Consider the following 18,767-nt stretch of genomic DNA (forward strand, 5'->3'; position numbering starts at 1 on the left):
GTCTTATGTTACTCCTGGAGCTGGTGTAAGGAATTGGCTTGCACTTTAGTTCAATGCAGAAAAAAAAATTATTTTTGAAGTATTACACCTTTGTAGATGTCTGTTCCACTTAGGTCATAGTGATTCATATTTAAAAAGTTAGGATTCAGATATTCTTGCCAATCTACTGTGAATTACCTAGTAGATGTCCCTTAATATAGGTATACCTGCATATATTTGAGTTGGGAGTGAGAGTGAGGGGGCTTGCCCAGCTGGCCCAATTTCTCCATGGCAAGGATGCTAAATCTCTGCATTGCATTCAGGCCCAATATTTCACTTGGCTCGGCTTAGTTTTCCTTCCTAACAAGTACCTTCATTGTCTACTTGGCATTGCCTCTCTTGCACTATTTGGCCTAGAACATCTCAGTTCTGTTGCTTGCTGGGGCTTGCTGGCCCTCTTTACTTACCCATCTTGACATTCCAGTTCCCACCCCTATGCCCTGCCCCAAAGGTGGCACGTAACCACCTGTTCTGTTTTGCTCAGTTCCTCTCGTAAGAAATGAAAGCCCAGAAACCAACAAGGAGTTGCCTAAACTTGCTCTTAGTTGGCAATTCCTATGCAAAGGCCCAAGTTATAGTAATGGGGTGGAGAGTTGGCACATGGTATCTAAATTTAGAAAGAATATCCAACTCAGGTGTGTCTTTGTGTTTATATTATACTAGAAATTGAAATGCCTCTTATTTCCTCTTGAATAAACATGCAGGGTTTATCCCACTCAGATCTTAGAAAATCTGTTAAGAAAGATTTTTTTTTGGTCAGACTTCCTCAAACCTGCAGTGGTTACATTAGAACTTAACTCCTGCTCATATTTTTGTTTTTGTGTACTATTTTGTCTTCAGCGACTTTGAATCCCCTTATCTCAAAACTGTGTCCTAAAAACTCTATAAATCTAACTCTAAAATATAATACTAGCATGTAGTGAGTTCTGCTAGTTAAAGCAATGTTGCAAACACTAGGTAACAAACAACCATAAACTCAGGAAAAACAGAAACCAAAACAAACAGATGTGAATGTGGTGCAGAATTCCCCTACCAGCTGTTCATTCATACAGAAGGTGTGTTTTGCTTATGAATTAAAAAATGTAATTCACATTTTCCTGATATTTGGAAGAATCACCCTTAAAAATGCTGTCTTCATGGATTGGTAGGGAGGGAAGGAGGTGAATCAGAGTTGGATTGCAACCCCCAGCCAGTATCACAACTGACCAAGCTAACTGGGGAGTATGGGAATTACTCCTTCAAATGATCTGAAGAAATACCATATTCAAGAATACAGGCAATAATAGTTTCAATTTTCAAAGAAGGCTACAGCGAGGAAGGCAAAAATTACCATGAGAATAACCTGTTGTCAGTTGTGGGCAAGGTATTTATGAAAGTAACCCAACAACAGCTTCAGAAAAGACAAGTACAACTAGCAGAAGAACAGGCCAGTTTCTGCCTGGAAGAAGATGCTGTGTCAAGTATTTGTACTATGACAATGGAGTGAGGAATGCATCAGGCATGGAAAGAGGCTCATCACTATGTTTGTTGACTTTGCAGCAGCATTTGACAGTGTCCATTGGCCAGTGCTATGGAAGGTACTCACTGCTGAAGCTGTGCCTGCTAAAATAGTATGCCTCCTATAGCAGGTATATGAGGGATCTTATTAATGGTGAAATGTCCAAAGACTTCCCTGTATGTACTGGTCTGAGGCAAGGCTGTGTTGCATCTCCCTTGCTGTGCAACATCGCGATCAGTGCAGTCATGCAGAAAGGTTTTGCTAATCAGTGTGGTGTCAAATTTGGACAAGATGAATTAATTACAGATCTAATGTTTGTTGACGATAGCGTGACTTTTGCAGATGGTGAAATCCTACTTGACATAAAAAATGCTGTTTATTCATATAGCTTAACCATCAATACCAAGGTATTCACAACTAATGGCTCCTGGGCTACCATCCACTTTGATGGAGCTCAGCTTGAGCAAACTGAACAAAGTGCCCAAATTGTCCAATAATAGAAAAGACTGGCCAGAGTAGATGTCAACAGTCAAATTGTCCAGGCTGCCTGAGTCTTCAGACCATTGACATGGTGCCTCTAGTGAAAAAGCAGCATAAGCATTGTTACCAAAAGGTACACCTATCAATCATTAATATTACTGATGGTGCTACAGTATATGATGCAGATTCTTGGATCTTGCTTCAGAATGATTTGAAAAGCTTTCCAAATACACTGCATAACTACTGTTATATATTAGGGATTTGAATCTATTGCAAAATATAAAATGAAACAATTAAAAAATTGTACTGCGACCAACCTGTGGTCACTGATGAAATTCAAAAATGTTGCATGCAGTGGCTTGGGCACATTTGTTGCATGGCCCCATGCTGATATTCTTATTGACTGTTCTGGAATTCACACCCCATCAGTTGGAAAGTATGGTGACCAACTCTAATGAAACTTGGCTGAAGCATGTGGAAGAAGATTCACTAAAAATTAGACTCGACCAAAGGAAGCGAAACAACTGGTTCACATCTAACAAAAATGGAGGAATATGCTCCCTGATGTCAGTGGACCCATAGTACCTACTACAGTTATTCTGTGAGTCAGTTGCAGGCTAAGGAATTCAAGTTCAAGTTCAAGTCCTATACTTTGGGAAGGCACAAAATATTAATTTTTCTTAGCTTTGGTGTAGGTTCTATTTTTTTTAAATTATCCATGTTAAGACTGATTTAGGGTTTATACTACCTTCTTTTCCATCTCAAAATAGTGGGTAACCATTCCATTATTTTTTAGTAACTGTGGTCAGAGTTCAAAGTTACATGGTTTTATGTGCCCTCATGTTTCCCATTTTACCCTAACGGTGAAAAATCAAAAGGTCAGTCATAGAATTGATTTATTCTTTCCGTATCCTCTTTCCCTATCCTCTGCACTTTTGATGGATTCACATTCTTAATTCCTTTTCTTATTTATTTGTTTATACAGACACTTCTTTGCCACCTACTCCATAGTTTATCTAGGTAGTTTGCAATAATAAAAACAACATTCAACAGATAAAACCAGCCACAACACATTATGGCCTTTTATGTTCCAATCCATCTCAATGGGGTTCTCCTTGCCATACGCCCTACAGAAGAGCAATTTTCATTGCCTTCTTGAATGTTATCAGGCTGACAGCCATCCTGATCTGGAGGTGGAACAATTTGGAAAACATTTTGTTTAATAGCAAAGGCAAACATTTCAGATGGTATTGTTGAAACTATGAACAGTATGATCTCTTAGATTAATGAACATTGTACTTATATTATTCTAAGGGCTGTTTGCATACTGCTTGTGAAATTCTTCTTGTGCAAGGGAGGGGGTGGGAGATTTGACATTGCATAAAAACAAAATCATGTCCTTGTTTTGTTTCCAGTCGGTTCTTGCAGAAGGATATTTTCAGGCAGATTGCAGTCATTTTGTAGGCATATATCTAAAAATACAGGGCAGCTCTTTCTAATCTGGTGCACTTCAAATGTTGCTGGACTGCAATTGCAATCATGATCATATAGGTGGTGGTAATAGGAATTGTAATCCAACATTTGGAGGACACCAGGTTGGAGAAAGTTGTTGGAGAAAGTTATAAGGCTGAAATCATCATCATCATCATCATCATCTTGTATGCTGCTCGACCAATGTACCTATGTATTGCTTTCTCATAAAATACTTAACCAGATTATTGAATTTAACCCATGTTCTCAATCTGCACTGTACACTGAATCAAAAAATAATTTAATGAGTTCAGTTTACACAATATAGTAAGCAAAACAAAACAAAGCAAAAAATCCCCTAAGCATTGATAGGGTAAGGCTACCCAAGTTTAGGTGTGCAAATGTTAGCTATTTAAATCTTTAACCAACCTGGTTAAGCCTGTAAAGCAAACCCAGCTGGTGTGTATTCAAGAAGTGTCAATAAGGCAAGAATGGAGAGGCTCCTACCCTGAGAATACATATTGTGCTGAACATCAGACTAATCAGAATATATTAATAGTTTAGTAATTATTCATACATTTGGACACCATGCTAATGCAGGATAATGTTTAGCACAGTCTTTCCAAATTAGATGCTTTCCAGGTGTGTTCAGCCTCACCTGCCAGCCTACGTACATTGGCCATACTGCAGTGTCTGGCACTGTGTTATGAGAGTTGTTGCAACACATCTGGGAAGCATCATTACCTTGGTAAGTACTGTTGTGCTCAAGACAGTTATATTCTGGACATATCTGTCCCAATTCTGATGAGAGAGAGCGACTGGTGCAGTTGTGTGGACTATCCATATATATGTCCTTTTCTGCAATAATAAAATAAAGGTGTCTTGCGGATTGAATTGTCAATTCCTTTCCAAAGTATTTCCCACGTGTCGCATTCTGTATCTTAGTTTAAGCAGGGGTCTTCTGCTCAGTCTTTATTCATGTCCCTTGCAATATTATCATCTAGATCAGTCTTCCTCAACCTAATGTTCTCTAGATATGTTGGACTAAAACTCCCATAATAGGGGAGGATATGATGGACTTACAGTCACAGCATATTTGATGTGACCAGGTTAGAGAAATCTGATATAGATCCAAGTGCTCATTCTCAGCCTAAAGTTCCCTGACGCCATTATTAGTATCTTGATTCCCAGTTAGCATAACCAATGAATAGCGCAATGATATCTGAGGAACTGAGATTGGGAAAGTTCAAAGTTTGTTCATAAAGTTAGATATTGGCTACCATCCATAGCAGTTAAAAAGAAATTGTACGTACAGAGACAGTATGTTTCTGATAGGTTTATGATGAAGAAGAGTATTATGGAGACATTATTATTCTTTTTTAGACAGTAGGCTGTCTGGCCGACTGCTGATAGTAACAGAGTGCCAGAGGGACCTTTATCTAAGCTCAAACAATTCTTACAATTTCTCGTTGAACAGCTTTGTCAATTTCCTTCCTGTTAAAAGTGAGGAATGCAGATAGATGTCTAGGACTGTAAAAATCGTGGGCAGAAACAGCAAAACATGCAATGGGAAATCAATAGTAAAAAGTAAGTGCATAGATAAAGGAGGTGGGGGGAAAAACAGTTTTGCTGCTGTTCTCCCACCACCATAAAAAGAGGAGCAATCCTGCTTTTGAGTGATGCAGCAGAGAACATAAACATCTAAAACAAAAGAATAGACAAATTGGTAGCATGATCTATAGTCAGGGAAGAACTATGAAAACATTAGTGGTAGGCTGTTCTTATGTGTGCGTGATGCCATCAGTGTGCTTTATAAAGTATTATGTTTTGATGATAACCTCAGATTAGGATCCTGGGATTTGCATATAATGTTCAGTAAAACTGATGACACTATACAAACTAGATATAGATCATATACAGCAGGGTTTCTCAACCAGGGTTCCGTGGAGCCCTACGGTTCTGCGAGAGGTCACTAGGGGTTCCCTTGGTGATCACAATTTATTTAAAATATTATTTCAAATCCGGGCAACTTCATGTTAAAGAGGTAAGTTCCATTCTTTACTTTTAGCTTAAGAACATTGTTAAGGCACATATACAGGCCTACACATGAAACAAATATAATAATTGTGTAACTTCTGGCCTATATTTGAGCCTGAATGTGCAGGGGTTCCCCGGGGCCTGAAACGTATTTCAAGGGTTCCTCCAGGGTCAAAAGGTTGAGAAAGGCTGATATACAGTATAGGGCACATATATGTGTGGGAGACAGAACAGAGAATGGACAGCTGAATGAATGGATAAAAGCAGGATGTGGACAGGATAGAAGAGACTTTAGAGCTCATTCCATGAAAGCAGCATGCAGATAAGGTATTTTCTCATGCATATCACAGCTTCACAGAAAAAGAAGTGTGATCCCTCCATCAAATTATACACTGTCTGTGATGTCCTCAATAGTTCTTATACACCTAGGCAGATTCTCAAATGTTTCCAATGCAAAAATTGGGACAAGAGAATGAATCTCTCATCTGTAGTAAGATGCTTTCCAAAGACTTGGCCACCCTCATCCCTTCAACCTAAAACAGTTCTTATCACACTACATTTTAAGCTTTGCCTGCATCCTGTTGCAAGGAGTTTTTCAAGTTAATCTGGCCAACCTTCTTTATTGCCACAGTTACTAATGAGCTTTTTTCTTATTTTATAAGAAATTATGCATATTCAACGATCCTAATGTTTGTTTCCACATCATCCTTTTTTTCCCAGCCACCCCTGGAGTCTTGACAGCTCCGTGTATACAACTGTATGCTTTTGGAGGAGGAATGAACAGAAAATAAATGAGTCATGAGAAGAAAAGGAACCAACATGCAGGTGCAATTACACAAAAACACTAAAAACCTTCACCTGAACTGTCTATTTCTTCTCCTTGATGCCAACACACCAGGAAGGGCTCTGAAACTTAATGTCCATTTGACGTTCTTGGCAACGTCTGATTCCTTCCAGCGCCACTCAAGGATTGCGATACAGCGCTACTCTGACAGGCTGAAACATTCTTTAAGTCCTGGGAAGCAAGATAATATCTGGAAGCAGCCCAGGCAAAAGTCTCCCTGATTTATTGGGGTAAGAAGGAGGGGAAGTAGAGCACAATCAGACTTGCAAGACCCTTTTATTATAGCCAGGCTCAATAAAGTCCTCCTGTGGAGTTGATTTTCTGGTCTAGTCTACCTAGCGGGGCTGACAGTACCAGATTTATAGTGTCTTGTCACTTTTAAGAGAACGTGCTATCTTCAGGCATGGGACACAGTGTCCTACCTTCAAAGGAAGCTTCAACTGCAGATTCAACCAGCTTTTGTTGTAGCATGGAAAGTCCACCATTGCCTTCTTTGCCTCAGACCCACAAGAGGGCTTTGGTCAGGCCTGCAAAATGCTGCTGCCATCCAGTGATGTGTGTTGTTAAGTTCATAATCAAACTTCAAAGCATTAACTGTGCCCATGCAAGCTAGTTACCTGTCCCTTCTGCAAGTGCCTCCTGTAATGTACCCTCCTATTTTCTATGGGGACCTGGCCAGCCAATCTTTCATCAGACAACATTTCCATGTTAACGAACTAGGATGCTTGGTTAATGGCCTTAAGGAATACATGGAGATTTCTCTAGAACATTTTGAATGGGAGAGGCATCAGACCTCAGAAGGTGATGTACTCTGAATCCTCCAACTAAGAAAAAGGGAGGCTGATGCAATTAGGGTTGTGTGTGTGTATGCAGGAGCAAAAGAAGCAAAAGGCTTGCAAAAAAGTAACCTCAAAGAAGTTATTATTATTTATTACACACATTATTTATTTATTTATTTATTTATTTTAGACCACCCACTTCCTAGACTCTGAGTGTTACTATAATAACACTTCAATTAAATATGACACCTTAATAAAGCCAGCTAATTTCTGATTCCCAGTTTTTACCCACTTTTCTTTTTGGCTAAAATCAAGTGCAGTAATAAATAAAATATTTGGTGTACATTTGTGTTATTTTTAATATTTGGAGGCAATGAGTTTGGCTCATTGCAAGTCATGTTATCATTTTGGCAGTATTCGGTGCAGAGGGATGGGATATGCCTTGTTTTTACCTGTCATGATGAATTACTTTTCAGATGAAATTATTATCTTTCATTATTTGCCAAAAAGTAGAAAGCGATGAACAAATTCAATCCATCTTTTTAGGGGAGGTGTGCTAAGAAACTACGGGTACGTGCTATAGATAAATTTGTATCTCATATTCCCACCAAATGTGAAGTCCCCTTGTAGCTCCTGTAACTTAGGAACGTAAGATTCGTTTGGAAAAAAATAACCCTAAGAATATTTGAGGCACACAGTCCTGTCTCCCTAGGACAGCACCCTGGGAGTTGTAGAATTGGATGGAATTCTGTTCAAATATAGAGGGAGACCTCAAGCCTTGGAGAGGGAACCCAGACTGAGATTTCCTCTGCACCAGGCCTCACTGACTTCAGAAGTTTGTTTATTATTTATTTATTTATTATTCACATTTCTATCACTGCCCATCTCCCCCTAAAAGGGGGAACTTCAGAAGTTTCCATAAAAGGTTGTGGCAGCAAAGAGTTGAGGACCTGCTGGATCCCCAAATCCTTTAATGCCCTTTCTTGCCTGAAAGTGCTTGGAATATTTAATTCAGATCAAAAACTGATTCTGAAATATTTCTGCATGCAATCTGACATAATTTTGTTTTAAATGGAAAAAACAGAAAGAAGCAGGGAATACGGTTCCTATTTCTGCCCTACTTATTTGCCCCTGGTAGGGGTATTGTATAAGGGTTGTCAGTGTGTTCTTTCTTCAGAATACTCAGCTGGTTATTTGGATTATTTTGTAATAAAATAATAATGACATTAGGCAAAATGAACAGGCAAATAGCGCAGGATAAATATCCAGATATGATGATTTAAACTAAAGGATTAATTAGAAGTTACTTAAATAAGGAGTACTGTAATTAACACGCTGACAATGTCCACAAAATAAGTGTTTTTAAAAGATGCATCTTTCTAGCTCATATTGTATGTGTCAGTAAGATGAAGGTGAAAGATAAATGTTAAGTTCTATGCTCCTTGTGAGTTCTTTGACACTTCTGGTCACATGAAGATACCTCCCCAAAGCCTGGAGCAGAATATACACATTTTGGTTCTATGATGGATTAAGCAGGAAAAACAGGTCAGGTGAATTTTGCCCAGAACTAGAAGGTTCAGCATAAGGCTGTTTAAATTATGAACTGGAAGCATGTGAAGGGCAGTGGGGTGTGATGAAGGCAGAATGTTGTGTCTTCCAGTGCAGTTTTGTGCTAATGTAAACTGCAGTGGAGGAAAAGGCCTTTAAAACGCATCTTGGATGACCAAAGTTTATACCTGACAGTTGTGGCACAGAAGAAGTTGTTTCAGGCTAAAGCCATCATGCACACACTTCAAATAAGAAGAAAGAGTTGTTGGCATGATGCTTTTTTTGTTCTTCTGATAACTCAGGGAAGGTAGATAAACTAAAACATACTGAGCATTCCACTTCTAGGAACTCATGACTGAATGTGTATCAAGACACATGTAAACTCTAAGGAAGCTGGCAGCATTTCTGAACAACCTGATGATGATGATGATGATGATGATGAAGATGGAGGAGGTTTTAATTCCATTCGTCGTCCAAAGGGGTGTATTTCGGCTTCAATACCGCACGCAACAAGTGCAGGCATAAAAGAAAAAAGAGAGAACAAGAAAAGGGGAGGAGAAAGAGAAGGTAGGGGCGGGGCTTGGAGCTGCCTTGTTACTCTCCCAGGGTGGAGGAGATCTGGAGGGAGAAAGAAGGGAGGCTGCCGATTCGCGACTCTTGCTTCGTTTTACGCCGGGAAATACGAAGCAGAAGGAAGGGGTAGAGCCGAGAACAGCCCCCGCCTGCAAACTCCCCTGCAGAGAGGCAGGCTCCAGCCCACGCTCCTGCTGCTTACAGTGGCTGCCTCCCCCGCTGTCATGAGCATCCATAAAGGAGGATCCCGCCTGCAGCAGCAACAGCCTGGCGAATAGAGAGCGTACGAGGCGCACGGAGTGGGAAAGGCGAGGGAGACGAGGCTGCAGTGTGGCGGTGGTGGCGGCGGCGGCGGCGGCGGCGGCGGGGAGATCCGGCTTGCAAACGTAGACCCCCTCATCGACTCCGGGAAAGCCCTGCCGCGGTTGAGGGCGCACGCCTCTCTGCGCTTAGGACAGAAGCGGGGGAGGCAGGCAGTGAATCCTTGCAAAGAGATTAGCCAGCTTCACGCGCTGAGGTGGCCAGAAGAGAAGGCTAGACAGTCGCCTCCCTTCCTGCCCTTTAGCAACTCGGGGGTCAGGCAGACCAGGCCCATCAGGGACGTCTCGAATAGCTCCCGCCGTTGTGAGAAGCAAGCCCGAAAGACTCCGCGTATTCTCCTCTCCAATCCCTTTCCACGCTCAGTGAGATTGTCCCAAGCTGCGCCCCCACCAATTTCAGTCCCAGATCTTGCCCCTTCGCCAACATCGTGTATAGCCATGACTGTCTGACCACGCACCTCCCCGTTAACTCCCTTCAGCACGCGAAGTGGGGCACCCCTGATCTCCCGTTTTGGCCTAGGCTGAGAAGGGCGCATTGGATCAACCCTCGTCCTGGGGCCCTGCTGCGCCCTTGGGTGCCCCCGCAGTGGCCGGTGGGATGAAGCCTTTGGAGAAATTTCTGAAGAAGCAGGGCTCTCACTTGGCCGCCCGGGCTGTTCCTGGGTCCGGGGGGCAGCTGTCTCGCAGGCAAAGCGTCTCCAAAATCCTCCTGCCTGGATTTCTTAAGGAGCCGCCTGAAGATCTGACGGAAGGAGGCGCGGAAACCACGGGCGATGGCCGCTGGCTGGAGCTGCGGCCCCCCGATTCCGCGCTGCGCTCCCCAACCTCCTTCTCGTCGGAGGAGCTCTCCCCAGGAGGTGGCGGAGGAGGCGAAACCCAGCTCAGTCCCGAGTCGGTGCCTACCTGCTGCTGGGTCCCGTTGGCAGAGCCGGAAAACCCTGATCGCTTAGTGGGGAGGGTGCTGGAGAGGCTGGGAGGGGACCCGACAGCCCCCCACGGACACGGCTGTGGAGCCGGTAAGGGGTACGGGTGGGACCTCGGGTGAAGGTCGTGACTTCGGCCACGGTGGTGGTGGGGTGGGGACAAAATCGATAGTTGCAAGATGGGGAGGGGGGCTACTGTCGTGGGGGCAAAAGCAATGGAGATGAAAAGGTTATGGACAGGGTTGGGGGTTCATAGTGGGAGGATTAGATAGATAAACTTGCCTTAATTGTAAATTGCCAACAGTTTGTAATGCCAGGGATTGCCAGCCCCAGTGTGTATGCCATCCTAGAGAAGAAAAAGAGTGTCTCTGAGTATGTGCAAAGTGTTTTGTCCTCAATAACTGCAGCATGCCCTTCCTAACATCTAAAATTGAGTTTAGCCCTTCCAAAGGTGAGATTTCAAGCAAGTATTTTTCTGAATGTTCCCCTCTTTCTTAATGCTATTGGAGAGAAGATCTTTGGGGAGCAGAATCAGGGATACCATGTTTTTCTTTCAAGAATGTCCCTTCAGGTGATTGGACTTCCATCTTTTCTTTTTAGCTACCTGATACAGTGGGGAGCAATGCTATGGAGAAGTAGGTCCCACATGGTAGTGTAAATTGCTTGGGAAGCTGCAGAAAAACAGGGCAGGAAAAGAAATGTGGGGTGTCTCCCATCTTCACCTTGATCATGCCTGGATGGTGACAAACACAGGAAGCACCATACAGACAGCACTTTCTGTTGGAAGGAATACAGGAGCTAGAATAAGTGAGGTGTACTTGTCAGAGGGTAATTGTCATTATATTGTTGGAGCTGAAAAGATTGCTGGCTTGTTTGCTCCTGGGGTGGCCTGCCGTGGTGTGTGGACTGGCTAGGCAAGAGGATGAGGCAAGATCAGCCTTCCAGGGAACTGTGAATGGACAAGAAAGCCAAAACTTGTTAATCCCTAATGCATGTAACAAGGTGGATGTGAGCAGGGAGGTTTTTGAGGAGAGCTCAGTTTGGGGCCACGGCAGCAAGTGGCTTTTCAAATACTTAACACAGCCTTCCCCAACCTGCTGTGCATCAAACGTGTTGGATTACAAAGCCCACCATCCCCTCAGCACACTCATCAGTAGACATCGAATACATGCCAGGCTGGGGAAGGCTGGCTTAGTATGAGATACTGGAAGACTGGGAGCCTGAGTTTTGAGTCAAAAATACCGGGTTTGAATCTCAGCTCAGTCATGGGTGTAAAATATGCTGCTGTCTCAGTTATACCATCATGTCTGTAGAAGCAAAGATCTCGTGATTTGTCTTGCAGCAGGGTAAGAAGAATTGTCGGAATATATGTATGGGAGGGCCTTTGAACTCCCTAGCAAATGTTCCATATAAATATAAAATACTGTAATTACCACCTTCTGTAGGTTGAAAAATATTTTTAGTAGCTCTCTATGCAATAATCTCTTGCAATGTAAGAGAGGTTGGTCTTTATTGCAGGCTTGAAAATAGCCACTTGACTGGTTATCTCTGGTAAGTGAAAATTATTTCCAGATTACCAATCAGGAAAACATTTACATGGAAGGTGAGAGATCCTAGGTTTGGGGTGTTCTTTCCCCAGGCTGTCAATACCCTGTGAATGTCTAATTGGATGACTAATCAAAACTTTAAATTAATAGAGTTTGTATACTTGCAATATTGTTTCAGTTGTGGTTTGACAAATGAGGAGCTGTGGTGCGATACACACAAAAAGGGGCAGGCCTTTGATGGCAGAGGTGTGGCTGCCATCTGGACATTTTTACCTTCTCTGCAGACACCCCTGGGATCAACAGGGGAGGTCAATTTTGGAGCAGGAATACAACCCAGGCTGGTTCATACATGCTCATATATTAGACGATCGCTTTGTGCCTGATAACTGGCGATTGAATGTGTGAACTGGCTCCATCAAAAAACACCGAAGATGAAAAGCAATGTTGTACTCTATCTTTAATGGTTCACTCGCACATGGGGGGTCAGTGCTGGATAAGCAATCATCTAGGGGTGTGCAGTTATATGAAAGGCAGGATATAAATCTAATAAATAAATGAAATAAAATATGCTGATGTACTAAGGGTTTAAAAAAATACAGGAGGCTACAGAAGTGGCAAAAGGCCTTTTGTTTTGCATGTTAGATTTCTCAAAAATACAGTACGTATCTCTCAACTAGTAGGCTCACATATCATACTCATCCACCATTTCCTTAGCTGTAGTTTGTTGAATAAATGACAACTAGGTGGGTTCAGACATGTTAAACCATAAATTATGGTCTACAAATCACCATTTGTAACCAAATCACATTGTGGAATCCAACTGAAAATGATTTCCAATTTACATGTATTTTTAATATATTTTCAAGGAAGCTTGCAGTCTATTCTAATTCCTGGTTTATGATTCAGTAATAAATTGTACATAAAAGTGCTTCTCTTTCAAGTCAGCACAAGAGTCCACATAGCAGGGGGTGGGGTCTATTGTTTGGGAGAGCATGAGTACCCTCTCTAAAACTCTCCAAGTTTCTAGTGCTGTCTATACAAGCATGAAATATACGTAAGCTTTTGAACCTCCCTCCCTGTCCTGCTCTTTAGACTTGAATACTATTTCGAATGTGCAAGAATGCAGAAAAGTATTTGTAAAGGAAAGTTCATTGATAGTTATGAAAAATAGTTATTCATAATTTCTATCATAATTTCTATCCTCCAAAGAGGTTAGAAGAGCAAACACAGATGGTGGGGACTTCTCATTGGTATCCTCATGTCAATCTTGTGTGGTAGATAGGAATCTAAAGGTCATCCAAATTTATTTATTTATTTATCTATCTATCTATTTATTTTTATCCTGCCTTTATTATTTTTTAATAAATAACTCACGTGTCCTGTGGACAGATGTGCTGTGCTTCAAACATCTCACTACCATACCCTTTTCAGCATTTTTCCCCCCACCTGATGCTCTCCAGGTATTTGGGGACATGCATTTGCCAGAATATTCGCTCATTTTGATGGAATTCTAGAAACTGAAATCCCAATGCATCTGAAGGACTCCATACTAGAAATACTTGAGATGTATCTAGTATTTGTGTATAAAAATGGTTGAAGTTCAGAATGTTCTGAGAAGTTTTCAAATATTATTCTGTCATCAAACAACACTAAATTATCATCAATTGATCAATCCTAAATTATCATCAATCAGTCGATCAATCTGCTGAGGACCATCAGTATCTGTTGCAAATAAGGCTGGCATAGGTTGTAGGTTTGATATTTAATTCATGAGGAGTCCATGCCAGATCTCTTGGACCTGTCATAATATATATAACATTATAGTCATCTTATTTTGTTCTATTTGAGTTACTGCTTTCTTCAAGTTTTTTAATGGTTTGTTAGTGTCTGGGTGTCTAAATGGTACTGAACCATGCTAGTCCCTTTGATTAAAATGCAGCTTAAACATTTATGAGGAGGGGCGCTCTCATAAAATGATATCTTCTGATGTGAAATTAATTAAGCTTTTTTTATCGTATGGCATAGCAGTTCAGTGTTCATGCTGCTTTTTCTTGCTGGGAAATCCTTGTGAGGTCCAGCAGCCAGATGTGTAGACTATTTAGCCGTGACAAGTCATGTTGCCCGGGGTGCACCACGAGGAGGCTAGTCTACATTAATTAATTAATTAAGCTAAAATCATGTATTAAAATATTAATATTAAAATATTAATATTATAATAATATTACCTTGTTTGTAAGGTAATGAAATGTTTAATGTACTTGACTTAAACTCAGTTATTGATATGGTTAATTTTATACCAATTTTTACATGTCGGAGTTATGGAGGAAGTAGCTTTGTGTAGCCAGTCATCATTTGTGTTTGCCACAAGGTTTCATGCCTCAAAGTCCTTAGGAATATGCTGTATTTGAAAAAAGGGGAGTCTTTTACAGTATGCCAGCATTTTTCAAGTCGGCAACTTTAAGATGTGTGAACTTTACCTCCCAGCTTTCCCCTGGTTGTGGAATTCTGGGAGTTGAGGTCCACACATCTTAAAGTTGCCAAGTTTGAAAAACTCTATTATGCCATACTTCAAAGACTTTGAGAAGTTTCACCAAGTTGGATGTGAAAAAAACAAGGCTTCCTTCAAATCAGGGGTGTCCACAGGGTATGGTAAAAAAAAGTCAAGATGGTGGCCACAATGGTCTGAGCAAAGCTCTGCCTGTTTTTTATGTGTGTTTCCCAGCCCTCCCTTTTTAAACCCTAATTCTCCAAACTGAGGCCTTGGACTTGTGCCCTAATTTGTTGTCACTGGTATCTCTGAGTTCTGGGTGAAGCCATCTTGCAGGCCAAAGACTGATGGTCACCAGGAAGCAATTTTATTTATTCATTTTTATTTATTTATGAGATTTGTCACTGCCCATCTCCTCCCACCAGAGGGACTGACATTTTAGATGGCTAGACACAATTGCATTTGTGAATCCTGAAAGTGATATTTTTAGCCTGTTTTCATTCATTGCTTTAGTAGCCCTCTGAGCAAAATCAGTATTATCTATCCCAATTTTACAAGTTTACCTTTTGCAAAGGGAGTGAATGCCCTTTAGTCCAAATGGAGAACAAAGGCCTTCAATGCATTTTGATGTGTGAATCTAATGGATGTACTAGAATTTCTGATCTCTAGTAATTCAGATGAGTCTTGTAAAGTGCAAAAGGTAACAAATTTTACAGCTAAGTGGCTATGATTTTGCACCTGGGTTTGATTACTGGACCTTGGAGTTCTAGTGAAGAACCACAAGAAATCTCAATTCTGCAATGAAGGAGGATAAAACATATTCCCAGTAAAATATGCTTCAGGATATGAGGGATAATCCTAGCATCTGATGGAGAATGCATTTTCTACCTATATTAGATTTTGTTAGAGCACATATGCGGAATTGTATGGTTGCATTTTGCACCATTTTGCACATTGCAGTTTATTCTCAGGACATTTCACTTGTATTATGCTGGTTGGGGTGATGGAACATGGAGTCCAATATATATTGAGTCAGTTTGGTGTCGTGGTTAAGGGCCGGCCTAGAAAGCAGGAGACTGTGAGTTCTAGGCCTTCCTTAGGCATGAAAGCTGGCTGGGTTACTTTGAGCCAGTCACTCTCTCTCAGCCCAGCCTACCTCACAAGGTTGTTGTGGGGAAAATCGGAAGCAGGCGCATTATGTATGTTCAGCGCCTTGAGATAGATAGACAGATAAGGAATCACCATCATCATCATCATAACATATAGAGGGCTGGTATATCCCCAAGTTGGGGATGGCTGGCATAATAATTACAGTGACTATATTTTCTTGGAAAAATAAAGGACAAACCTAAAAAAGGGGCAAATCTGAAAGAGCTTCATAAGGATAAAAAAAAAACTTGTTTATAACTTTGCTTTACAAAGGAAAATTCAAGAAAATAAATAATTAAATTAAATAAATCTAAAGGACAGTTTTCTGAAATATTGTCCCTTATAATAATGGATGTATGGTCACTGTAATAATAATATACACTCAATATAATAATATAGACTTACAGAATAATAATAGACTCAAACTACGTCTGAGCATGTGCAAAATGCCCTTGTGTTGTCAGTCAGCGATCCTAGTAAATCATAGATATCTGAGGATAGAAGGAAGGGCTTCCAAGTCAAGTGAAGCAAATGCCAGTCGGCATCTGTGAGATCCAGCACCTTTTTCTTCTATAACATTGAATGTTTGCACTGTTTCCAGCATAGCTTGGAACTTGTGATGGATCTTAGTTTAAAAATGGGCCATTGAGGGAGTAGAAATCAGATTAATTGGGACATTCCTTTAGTTTCTGTCAAGCACAAAAACAGGTGGGCAGAAACTTTATCAAGTTACTTTACGAAAATGGACTTTGGTTTAAAATCTTGCATGAAGGTAAAACAGATTGCATAGCCCCAAGTTCCTGAACCTCTTTGTTAATCTTTAATGCTGTTCCAGGGCTAACTTTAGGTAGAAAACAAAGTATGATCAAGAATGGTCAGTGCTCTATGGATGGGGGGAGGTGGGAATAGTATACTTAAGAATTTGAGATATTCATGTGTTTACCTTTCGTGTGCTGGCTGAATTTTTAGGTGTAGCTGACAGTGCATCCCCCACCTCCACCACCACCTCACTGAACAATTTGGAAGTTGTAGACTCTTCCTTTCTCGAGCTATGAGTGTTTCAGGTATCAAGAGTACTCCAGGCATCTTGATGGCAAAAATATGAGCATGCCATGTCATAAATTTCAAAGCCCACATACATATTGGGCACACCTTGGAGGAAAAAAATTGTTGCAGACATTACTAAAGTTTTTTTGGGTGATATAATTTACAACTCTCATCCTATTTATTAGTTAGATTTATATCCTGCCTTTCTTCCAGGTACTCAGGGCAGCTTACAAGAGAAACTCCCTTTATTTTATCTCTGTGACAACAACCTTATGATGTAGGTTGGTTTGAGAGAGGGTGACTGGCCCAATTTCACCCTCTGAAGTGGCTGAAGGGAGATTTGCACCTGGGCTTTTCTTGTTTTAGTCCAGCTTAATCATTACACTACTAGACTGGTGAGCATTGTATAATTTCCCCACTTTCCTTCCTGTAAAGTGCAGTCGAGCATTGCTGGATTATATTGTGCTCCCAGATGCCTGAGATCTAGGCAGCTTTTAGATGCTTGCTTTTCGGGAGGCCCATGGTCCTGATACCCATGTTACATTAGAATATAATCTGGCTTGTTTGCTTTTGACTTGGTATGTTGTTTAAACAGTGGTATGGGGGGGAGGGTCAACATCTGCAAGTTGGCAGGTACAGCATTGTAATCCAACCCCCACCACTTTTGTATGTGCATCAACATTGCACACATAGACAAAAGGGGCAGGGCTTGATCACAAGGCCACACCTACCATCTTGCAGATTTTTACATCTCCCTCCCTGCTTGTGGATGTGACTATTTTTCAACCTAATAGTTGTGATCTGTGAATTATGAGTGATGGCTTAGTATAGTGTGAACCCAAATATGGTTAAGCAAGGCATAGCTTACGATAAGATATGAAGACAATCTCAAATACACATTCCTCCCTAGTCATTCAGCAGCTGGGTTCACACTATAATGTGGCTTATTTGCTTTTGTCTTAGCACAGTATCTAAAACTAGTCAGTAAAAGTCATCTAAAGTGTAAAATGTCTTCATTGGAAAGAACTGTGTTTAAGTTGCCATTAGATGATATGAAAGTTCTATCTATGCTGGTTGATTTGTGCTGCTTGTTCACACGAGTGGTTTCTATTATTTGAATGACCTTAATTCCAGTTGTTTGGTTGACTACAAATGGACTAGGATGAGTGCACTGGCATTATGCTTGGCTAAGTGGATAGCACCCCCCCCCCTTTAAGCTTGACTACGTGCCAGAGTTGTTGGCGGGAAACAATATGACTTGGTTTGCTTATTTTAGTTACTTAATAAATCTGTTTGCTTTGCAGAGACCTGTTTGCATTACATCTACTCTTCACTTATGGCACACTGTGACCAGGATTTCATAACCTGACTTTTAGAAAAAGAAAAGATCATGGGACTAGCTGATCTTTTTTATCTATTCTAACTAGGGGAGCCCATTACAAAACATTACAATATGCAGGGTTCCTGTTCAGAGACCTGGCCAACCCACCATGTCTTCTTGCAGGATACTCTGTTCTATTTCCCTTATGCTCCCCCAGTTCTTTATTAACAGATATTGTTGGTGTTTGCACAATATATTAAAATTAGGAAGGGTGTTCAAGGGCCATTTTACCCTTCCCCCCTGCATGCTGCATTTTAACCAAGACTTAAGGGTCATTATGTTGTGGGATCTGAAATAGTACAGTTTGAGGTTTGTGATAATCAGACTTTGTAACATAGCTAGACTTATGCAAACCCCAAATGGTGTCAATTTCAGACTGGGGTGACCTAGTAAACTTTAAACCTTAGCTAAAGTGCAGCTTGTGACACAGCATACTAAGTGAAATCCAAAGAAACCAGAATACGGCATAGCCCGATATATGAATCTAGCCAATTAGTCTTCATAGAATTTAAAGGGGGTCATCTCTACTGGGGTTCTTTTTTTCCTAAAGATCTTGGCAGAGTTCATACACTATATACATATTTGAGAACACCTCAAATGTTCACAGACACTTTTGAGATTTGTACATTGTTATCTCAGCTACC

At 41.0% G+C, this 18,767-nt stretch overlaps 2 protein-coding genes across 2 annotated transcripts in view; both read left to right on the forward strand.

Moving 5' to 3' along the window:
* The window catches only part of CASC3 (CASC3 exon junction complex subunit), a 437,671-nt gene that overhangs the window by 59,286 nt on the left and 359,618 nt on the right, over nt 1–18,767 (forward strand). The window lies entirely within an intron of this gene.
* The window catches only part of RAPGEFL1 (Rap guanine nucleotide exchange factor like 1), a 65,601-nt gene continuing 56,152 nt past the window's right edge, over nt 9,319–18,767 (forward strand). The window contains exon 1 of the mRNA XM_063300689.1: nt 9,319–10,604. Within this exon, the coding sequence (XP_063156759.1) occupies nt 10,187–10,604 (418 nt within the window). The 5' untranslated portion in view covers nt 9,319–10,186. The remainder of the gene's footprint in view (nt 10,605–18,767) is intronic.

The sequence above is a fragment of the Candoia aspera genome, chromosome 4 (genome assembly GCF_035149785.1).
Source record: "Candoia aspera isolate rCanAsp1 chromosome 4, rCanAsp1.hap2, whole genome shotgun sequence".
Lineage (NCBI taxonomy): Eukaryota > Metazoa > Chordata > Lepidosauria > Squamata > Boidae > Candoia > Candoia aspera.